Source organism: Schistocerca americana, chromosome 5 (genome assembly GCF_021461395.2).
Source record: "Schistocerca americana isolate TAMUIC-IGC-003095 chromosome 5, iqSchAmer2.1, whole genome shotgun sequence".
NCBI classification, from domain to species: Eukaryota; Metazoa; Arthropoda; class Insecta; order Orthoptera; family Acrididae; genus Schistocerca; species Schistocerca americana.
In genome coordinates, this window is record NC_060123.1 from 203,252,176 (window position 1) to 203,261,398 (window position 9,223).

Genomic DNA, 9,223 nt, shown 5'->3' on the forward strand with positions numbered 1-9,223 from the left:
AAGATGGAGTAATCGAAGATCTTAGGAAGATGGGCTATAGAAACTGAAGAGTATTTGCAAAGGACCGAGAGAAATGGAAGGAAACAGTAGAAGAGGCCTAGGCTCATCATGAGCTATAGAGTCAAGAAAGAAGAAGAATATTCAGATATAGAATAAATTAATATCTGGATTCTCTGTTCATGAACAGCATCTGTTCCTCACTCCTGTCTCCACTAAAGAAGCTCACAGCATGCAAAGCAAGATGTAAATTAATATCTTGATTCTCTGTTCATGAACATCCTCTGTTCCTCACTCCTGTCTCCACTAAAGAAGCACACAGCATTCAAAGCATGATGTAACATTCTTCACACTACTTTATTCCATGGAAGCCTCTTCATCTCTGAATAACTGCAGCAACCTACATCATTTTGAACCTGTCTCCTGTAGTCTTTTCTTTAATAGCACAAACTGTTTAAAAACAGGTAATCCCAGCAGTGAATATAAAACAACAGAAACAAAACAAAAAATAAAAAGGAAAGCCAGCGAAATGAGAATAAGAAAGTGTTATGGAAGCAGACAAGCGCAGCACACGTCTTAGGGGCTACTTTCAGAATGGTACAACACGCGCAACCATGTGTTTTCTGAAGCCAGGTGTGTATGATCATGTGACGTCACTTTCCAGTCCAAAACGTCAGTGCAGTGGGGTGTTTTACTGAAAGTGAGACACTCACCTGGGTGTGATCTCTTGGTTCAGAGTAAATCACCTTTTCTCACCTGTATGTTGATGATGAGCTAGCAAGAAGATAAGGACATTGGGTGCTCAGTCTGCTGTTATATTATTGCCATTTCAATTCCATTAAACTCATATGAGCTCAAGTTAAGTGTTATGTGGCTATGAACAACATGAGATGTATGCTGGCAGCTGTGGAGATTGGCAAATGACACAGTAAACCAAAGTTCATTGTCAGATTGGCATAATGTTGTAAGACTCACGTAGGAAGTATAGTCGAAGCATGGGAGAGTGACTGTCTAATAGAAAAAAACATTGAAGAACTTATTATTTCTTTAATTCTGACAGCAGCTCCAGTGACTATACAGATGATAGTGAAACTGATTCAGATACAGCTGACGTTCGTCCATTCGTTATATAGTATGTTGCCAAAAATTCAGCTGTGTTCAACTGTTACAATTTTCTACCCTTATTTAGATAATCTGCTACTCTGGGACATGTGTGTGAACATTCTTCTTATTGCTGTTATTTTTCTACAACGTGCAAATAAGGAATCTTGGTAGGCACTGTTACCAATTGGAGGATAATTACCCAGTTTTCGTGTAAAACCTTGATCGGTGGGTATTTTAGAGAGTTGTATGAAATGGTGGGTATTTTCCAGATAATCTGATAATTTTGATACCAAACATTTTTGTTCATATTCAAATCATTCTTTAATTTTTAAAATGTAAGTACAGATGAATGGACTGGACAGTACCTTGAAAGAAGGATTTAGATGAACATTAACAAAAGCAAAACAAGGAAAAAAGAATGTAGTCTAATTAAAATAAGTGATCCTGAGGGAATTAGTATAGGAAATGAGACACTTGAAGTAGTAAATGAATTTTGTTATTTGGGAAGCAAAATAACTGATGATAGTTAACGTAGAGAGGATATAAAATGTAGACTGGCAATGGCAAGAAAATCGTTTCTGAAGAAGAGAAATCTGTTAATGTCGGGTATACATTTAAATGTCAGGCAGTCCTTTCTGAAAGTATTTATATGGAGTGTAGTCATATATGGAAGTGGAACATGTACGATAAACAGTTTAGACGAGAAGAGAATAGAAGTTTTGGAAATGTGGTGCTACAGAAGAATGCTGAAGATTAGATGGGTAGAACAAGTAACTAACGAGGAGATATTAGCTAGAATTGGGGAGAAGAGAAATTTGTGGTACCACCTGACCAAAAGATGGGATCGATTGGTATGATACTTTCTGAGGCATCAAGGGATCACCATTTAGTACTGGAGGGAAGTGGGGAGAGAGGTGGGAGGGGGTTAAAATCATAGAGAGAGATCAAGAGATGAATACAGTAGGCAGATTCAGAGGGATATAGGTTGCAGTAGCTACTCACAGACAGAGAGGCTTCTACAGGATAGAATAGCATGGAGAGCTGCATCAAACCAGTCTATGGACTGAAGACCACAACAACAACACAGGTATAGGTATGGTATCAGAATAACAGAATTGTAACACTGTTACATTGTGGAATGGATCTGGAAATTCCTCAGTTTCTCTTCTCTTGCTTCCGCTGTTTGTTTGAACTTCTATGTGCCGCAACTCGTAAATCTACTAGTCAGCTTGTTGTTCTTGTGATAGCAGTATCTCACAGTTTCAGCAAATTACTGGACTGAATGTTCTGATGCGAGCTATACTTCCGGTCAGTAATAGTACAGTTATTAAACTATATCGGTTTTATTTCACTAAAATGGATAAGTGGTTGCATAAAACATATGTTAGTGCGAAATCTGTAGAGAGTCTCCATACTCCTCCCGAATTTCCTTCCTCACCTAATTTACCTGAACCTCCTAAATTGCAAAGTGAGCTTACTGAAAAGAACCATAATGCTACATCTATGTTATAATCGTGTTGTTTGAGTGGGAAATCAAAGAAATCCAAAATAAATGGAATTTGTGACTTCTGGTTCAGCTTGTCTGAGTGCACTGGTTCGTTACAGAAGAGCAACATACAGAGGGATGGACCTGATTTGGCATACAGCAAGGTATGTGATAGTGTTTCAACAGTTTGAAATTTTGAGGCTCAAAAGTTTTCCACACATATTAATCAAATGAAATCTGTTGCATCTACTTCTAATATATCTTCAACACCAAATAACAATGCTGAAGACGTAAAAGAAGCTGCTGATTTGCTACTAAACATTGTGTATTAACAGCCATGTATTTTGATATGGATTCAGGTCAGATTAAAACTAGTTTCTTCAATGTCTTTGAAGCTTTATTGTGTTCTGCCGAACGCATTCTACAAGGCAATTATAAATTCTTTTAAATCATAGAACATTAACCTTGATAATCATGATTGGAGTGCATCATTCAGTTTTCTCGAGCCTGAAAAGCGACTTTCCTCATGTAGCATGTATCAAATGCTCATGTCATCTGATGCTTCTTTGTGCTTCAAAAGCATGTTTAAAACTCCCAAGAACTGGCGAAGATTAGGTTCTCATTTCTGTAGAAAATACGGCAGTAGAGCGACATTTAAAGAGTTTCAAGTTTTTTTTCGAACCGAAATACACAATTGATTGATTGATTGATAGATTGATTTTTATTGCCCAAAAACAAAACATTTACAGGGATGTAAAGCTTGTATAAGCAACATCAATAAATGTACAAACAACAATACAATAAATATACAAATAATTAATCTATGTTAGAAATTATGCTCACAGAAATCTTTCATTGTATAAAAACGATTTTGAATTAATAAAGTTCTTACAAATATCTTAAATTTTTGATCTCCAGACTCTTAACTGACGCTGGTAGTTTATTAAATAGCTTTACAGATGTGTGTTTGAAGCTGTTTAGAGTTTTGGTATATGAGCAGTAGTCTTTTCTTACATCATTACAGTGTCATGTGTTATAACTATGTACATCAGATAAAAACTAGACAAGTTCTTTTTAATGTACAAGACACATTGAAATATGTATATATATGGTAAGGCCATAATACTAAGTTTAATAAATGATTCTCTACAGTGAGTTCTAGGTGGTACTTCAGGTATCAGTCTGACAGCTTTTTGCTGGGCTGTAAATAAGCATTTTGAGTAGCAATTATTTCCCCACAAGATTGTCCCATACGTCAAATGAGCGTGAATATAACTATAATAGACAGGAAGCAAAATTTTCTCATCTACTGTAGCTTGTAATTTTCTGAGCATAAATATTCCTTTAGAAATTCTTGGTGTTAAGTAATTCACATGTGCCTGCCAGCCTAAATTATTTTGCAAAACAATGTCAAGAAACTTTACAGGAACTGTGTCTAAGGTGATTCTATTGTTATAAGAAATGTTTAATTCCTGTGTTTTATTTATTTTCATAGACAGGCTATTGGCATTGCACCAGTCAGAAAGTATATCTACCTTGAGTGAGGTAGAGTTACTTATGTTATTGTTTGTAGGCACTGTAACACTTAAACTGATATAATCTGCATACAAGTAACAGTTTGTAGTATCATCTATTACATTGCTAGGTAGGTCATTCATATATAATATGAACAAGAGACGGCCCAAGATTGACCCTTAAGGAACACCATGGTTAACGGGTAAGAAACTAGAATATTGGTTATAGAAGTAAACACTTTGAGATCTATTAGAAAAGTATGACTGAACAATTTTAACCGCAGAGACTGAGAAACCTACAGTTTTTAATTTCAGCAGCAGAGTGTTGTGGCACACAGTGTCAAACGCTTTCAATGAATCAAAAAGCTTTGTACTTACAATAAATTTTTCTTCTTTTGCTTCCAGACAGTTACATATGTAGCTCATAACAGCATCACATGTTGATAGATTTTTCCTAAACCCAAACTGGCTATTTGAAAGTAATTGATGAGAATCTAGGAAACTGATTATTTGAATACTCATTAGTTTCTCAATGACCTTGGATGAAAGTGGTACAAAAGAAACTGGCCTATAATTGCTAGGCAAATTATTGTCACTTTTTTGTGGACTGGGATTACTTTAGCTACTTTCAATTTTTCAGGGAAACAACTTTCATCAAAGCAGTAGTTTATGATGTGACAGAGAACCTCTGCTATATAATGACTACTAAGTTTTAATATTTTAGAGCTGATATTGTGAATATCCAGTGAATAACTCTGACCGTGTGCAGCTCGATGGTTGTCTGTCAGTTCATGTGTGTCTGGGGTATTGGAACAGTTTAATACACTTACTGCTTACCTGAGAAATGTTGTCATGGAAGATCCATCTTCAGCTACAGAACATATGCTTTCAATTATGGATAATGCATTCACTTTGGCATATTCGGCAGTCACATCATATGTTTTAGTCATACTTCCAGATTTTAATTACTTTTCTCAAAGTGAAGTCCCTCTCCTTCACAAGCAGAAGTCAGAAATAGGAAAAAAATGCTAAGAGATCTGTGTTTTAATTTTATTAATTTTGATGTTATTAAGGCAACTCCAGTTTCGCTGCTAGATCATACAAATTGAAGGCACTTCGTTGGATTAGTTACGATGTACTTGGGTATCACTGTGCAGGGAACATTTCATGGACTCGAAGCCAACATCGAAGTACAGCAAGACATAAATTGTTTTTACAAAATTTGCTTGAATTTCTGTGTAGAGCTTGTATCACAGGTCAAAAGACGATTTGATTTCTCAGAACCTATTTTTGAAATAATTTCCATAGTGGAACCTAATGTAGCCGATTCCTACACAGTTAATTGCTCCCTGTCCTAGAGAGGTTTCCTGTTCTTCAAAAATTAATCAACTGTCAGCAGCTGGATTCTGAATGGAAAAATCAGGCTATGCTGGAGATTGTGAAACTTGGGTTTGATGTATCTAAATCTGCTACTGTATATTGTAAGAAAATCCCAAATTTACAAAAGGTAATCTTCCTTCTCATCTGTTTTCCCATTTGCAATGCCTCGGTGAAACGAATGTATAGTATTCTTAAAAACTTGAAAACTGCTCATATTAACACACTGAAAATTGAAACAATAGTATCATTGATGGCTGCAAAAGCGGGACTTGAAGGCGATGGCGGATGTGTTTCCTTCAGTGATCACTGGTTTGCTTCGAACCGACGAGAGAAACGATGAGCAGCAGTATATGGTAGTGCTCAGTGACAATAAACTCGGATCAGATAAGTAAAATGTTTATTTTTTAATGCAGTTTGTGGTCACATTTCTTGTATGTTAGCATTTTCGCAACTGTGTTTGAAACGGAGGGTATTTTGAGGTAAAAGCGGGTAATTTGACGATTCTGAGTGGGTAATTTAATGTATAAGCATTGGCGATTCTGTCGGTAAGCAAACGACTTGTTTCGTTTTTCACTTTTTTGTGCGCGCGATGCTATCGGTGTTCGGTGGTGTCTGGTAATGGTATGTTACCTTGTTCGTGAATCAGCTGGCAACTGTACGCAACACAGATACCATTTATCAGTGTCATTCGCAAAGTAATTGTAATCGGAGTGTGGACTTTTTGATGGGTATATGATATGTACGTTCCGATTAAGAAGTGGAATGAATGACGCATTATCAAGTCCGTGTTACAAACTACTTGTGAAGCATATACGTTCATGCACTTGGAATGTGGCCGATTATTGGCAACTTAAAGTCACTGCTGATAGTAACCATACAGCCGCGCTCACATTCAAAATCTTGTGGCTACAGGGCATAATTCAAGATGTTTTAGATGAAGACACTATTGTGATTAGAGACGAGTCAGGCGTAGCAAAAATATGCAAATGTCGTAACGCTCCTGGAAACCATGATTGGATTACAAAAGGTATAGTTCAGAAGTGGTAAACATTAAATTGCGAAAGGCTGTAGATGTATTCGTTACCTCGGATTACAGTAAGATCAGTCTTGTCACCATAGGCATGATTTTGTAGAGGGGGGTGGGGGGTGTGTGTCCACCATCCCGTTTTAGTTACGTTGATTTTTGGTAACCTGTGTTTGTTCTTTTCGATTTCTTTGTATGCTTTGTTATCTTTAGACCGTGTAAGAAAAAGCAACACACATTTGTTAGAGGAAAGTGATTGAGATATTATTTTTATATTGTCTACACCAATTGACAGTAACACATTGCCCATCATCATCATATACACTGAAGATTGACTAGGCCCTAATTACCACTTGGGTTTCCTCTCTGAATGTACCTGACATGGTTTTTAAGAACAAAGTAACCTTTCCTGCAGAGGTTACCATTTGGTTTCCTTGTGTTCTCTTTTACAGTTTGTAGTTGCTGCACTAAGTTGTTAACATCCTAGCAGTACATTTATGAGTACTTTTGCAGTCTGCTGTTTCTGTCTACTTGGTAAGCCCACATTCTACTAGTGCACGAGCAACAGTAATTTTCCTGTCAAATACGGTGAATTTTTGCAGTTGTTTGCCTACCTAACTACAGACTTGACTTGCTTGTCCCGGTTCACAATGGTTCATAGAATTGTCCCAACATATTTTAGCTGAGTGCCAGCCTCGAGATGTTTACCACTAATCTTATAATCAGATATTATCTGATTCTCTGTTACGTTCATTATCTTACACTTGTCCATATTTAAAAACTTGTATCATTACGCCAGACAGTCTTCAGATGGCAGACCCAACATATTATTGTAGAAATGTGTGTGTAAAATAATTGCAAGCATTTTTTTTGGTAGCAGTATTTATTTGTAAACCAAAATACGTTAGTTGTGCAACTGTAATATTTTATTCTGTACTAGCACTTGTTATCAACAATCATTTTAGTGATAGGCACCCTTTGAGCAACTAATAACAAAACGTAGTACAGCAATCTGAAGTGGGGTTACCACGATGAACATCTGTAAATGGTGAAGTAGTTACACAGGAACAATATTTAAAAAATTCTAATTACAAGAAACAGGTCATAAGTTTTGATAGGAAAAAATCACATTTTCACATAATCAGGCCATCTAACATCAAGGTACAGTTTTTCCAAAATATAATGAAATCACAAAGTGTTTGTAGTCTCAGGAAGTTGTGTTTGTATCTCTTCACATTTGTGCTTTTGCACTAAAAGAATCTGTATATTTTTTATTTTAAATTTTTCACATCTAATAGGTATTTGAGAACCTAATTAGCCAAGTGAGAATAATGCTTGTCAGATATTTAAATGTAATATCTGTACTACTTCCAGGTATATATTGTTCCATCATTGGCACACTTAAAAAGCAGCTGGATGTGCCTGAAGTAGAAGCTTTGAAGCTGACAAAGTTGGATGGATCGATACACTCTCGTATGTGGACAGAGGAAGTGGAGGATTTGAAACTATTTCTTACAAATAAAGCCAAACCAGATATGAGTGTTAAAAAATAAGTAAAAGTAGCAAGAAATGTTACGCTCCTCAAACTGACCATAATCTGTACTTTCTCTTGTCTGTTATACCAAGATAGAAGTTGATTTACATAACTAACTTTTGGTATTTTTTACTGTTCATTTACTTTTGATGATTTTCTTCATGTCTTTTTGTGTGTGTTGTAAGATGTTAAGATGAAATAATATTAAAGGCTGAAAATGCATATTTTTTAAAATAAAGTTGGTCGACGAGAAAAAAAATTCTTTGTAAGTTGAGGGTATTGCATTACAACAAAATTTGGAAGAGATGTAGGGTGTTATGTTAGTAACGTGCACTGTTGAATTTAATTTTCATCCTTTATACTTTTACATTATCGTGGATTTAGTCCTGTAACCTGAAATGGCCATTCTTGGCCAAATTAGTGAGTTATGGTATTAGTATTTTATGTATATAGACTGAAGCAGCGAGCTTCCAAGGCTGGGAATCGAACCCGGGTCTCCTGCTTACTAGGCAGTTGCACTATCCGCTAATCCAACTTGGCACAAGGGTTTGCACAACTGCATCGAACATAAATGGAGGATCCAATGAAACCCTGGTGCAGGTACTTGTGACAAATGAAATGACACAATTTTGGAGATTTTACTTGTCTCGTACAGGTGATTTTGCGTATACAGACTGAAGCGATGAGTGAAAATTTGAATCAAGGCCAGAAATTTCAGGCTGGATCTCTCACATTTGATGCTGAGGTGCTAATCCAGATCATGGAGGGCGTTAGCAATTCTGTTGGTCTGTAAGGGACTGGAACGGCGGTGAGAATTTGGATTGGGGAGGGAGACCTGACAGGGTAATCTGTGCAGTTGTGTGAACAGCTATGCCAAGGTTGCTTAGTGCTAGCACACCTGCCTTGTAAGCAGGAGATCAGAGTTTGATACCCAGCCTTGGTACAAATTTCAGTCGTCGATTAAGTCCATATACATAAAATCATATCTGTATGAGACCAGAAAAGTCTTCGAAATTGTCCCATTTCATTTGTATGATATTAGTAGCCCAGTTCACAAAGTTTAGGGGTCCAAATTTTTTCACAAGAACTCAAGAGTTCTCAAAAGTACAATGAAAATAAACCATCTTTGCATTGCTGCATTGATATATTATTATCTAATGAGTGAGCAAAGTGTTACTGTGGTC

At 36.4% G+C, this 9,223-nt stretch overlaps 1 protein-coding gene across 1 annotated transcript; it reads left to right on the plus strand.

The window, feature by feature from the left end:
• Window positions 1-6,049: 6,049 nt before the first annotated feature.
• Window positions 6,050-8,261, plus strand: LOC124615893 (recQ-mediated genome instability protein 2-like). The gene is made up of 2 exons (XM_047144066.1): window positions 6,050-6,508; window positions 7,880-8,261. The coding sequence occupies exons 1-2, from the start codon at window positions 6,214-6,216 to the stop codon at window positions 8,056-8,058; spliced, it is 474 nt and encodes a 157-aa protein (XP_047000022.1). The 5' UTR covers window positions 6,050-6,213; the 3' UTR covers window positions 8,059-8,261.
• Window positions 8,262-9,223: the final 962 nt, after the last annotated feature.

Coding starts and splice junctions, on each gene's coding strand:
- LOC124615893 (XM_047144066.1), top strand. CDS start 6,214: ATGATATGTACGTTCCGATTAAGAAGTGGAATGAATGACGCATTATCA. Junction 6,509..7,879: donor CCATGATTGGATTACAAAAG/GTATAGTTCAGA, acceptor TACTACTTCCAG/GTATATATTGTTCCATCATT.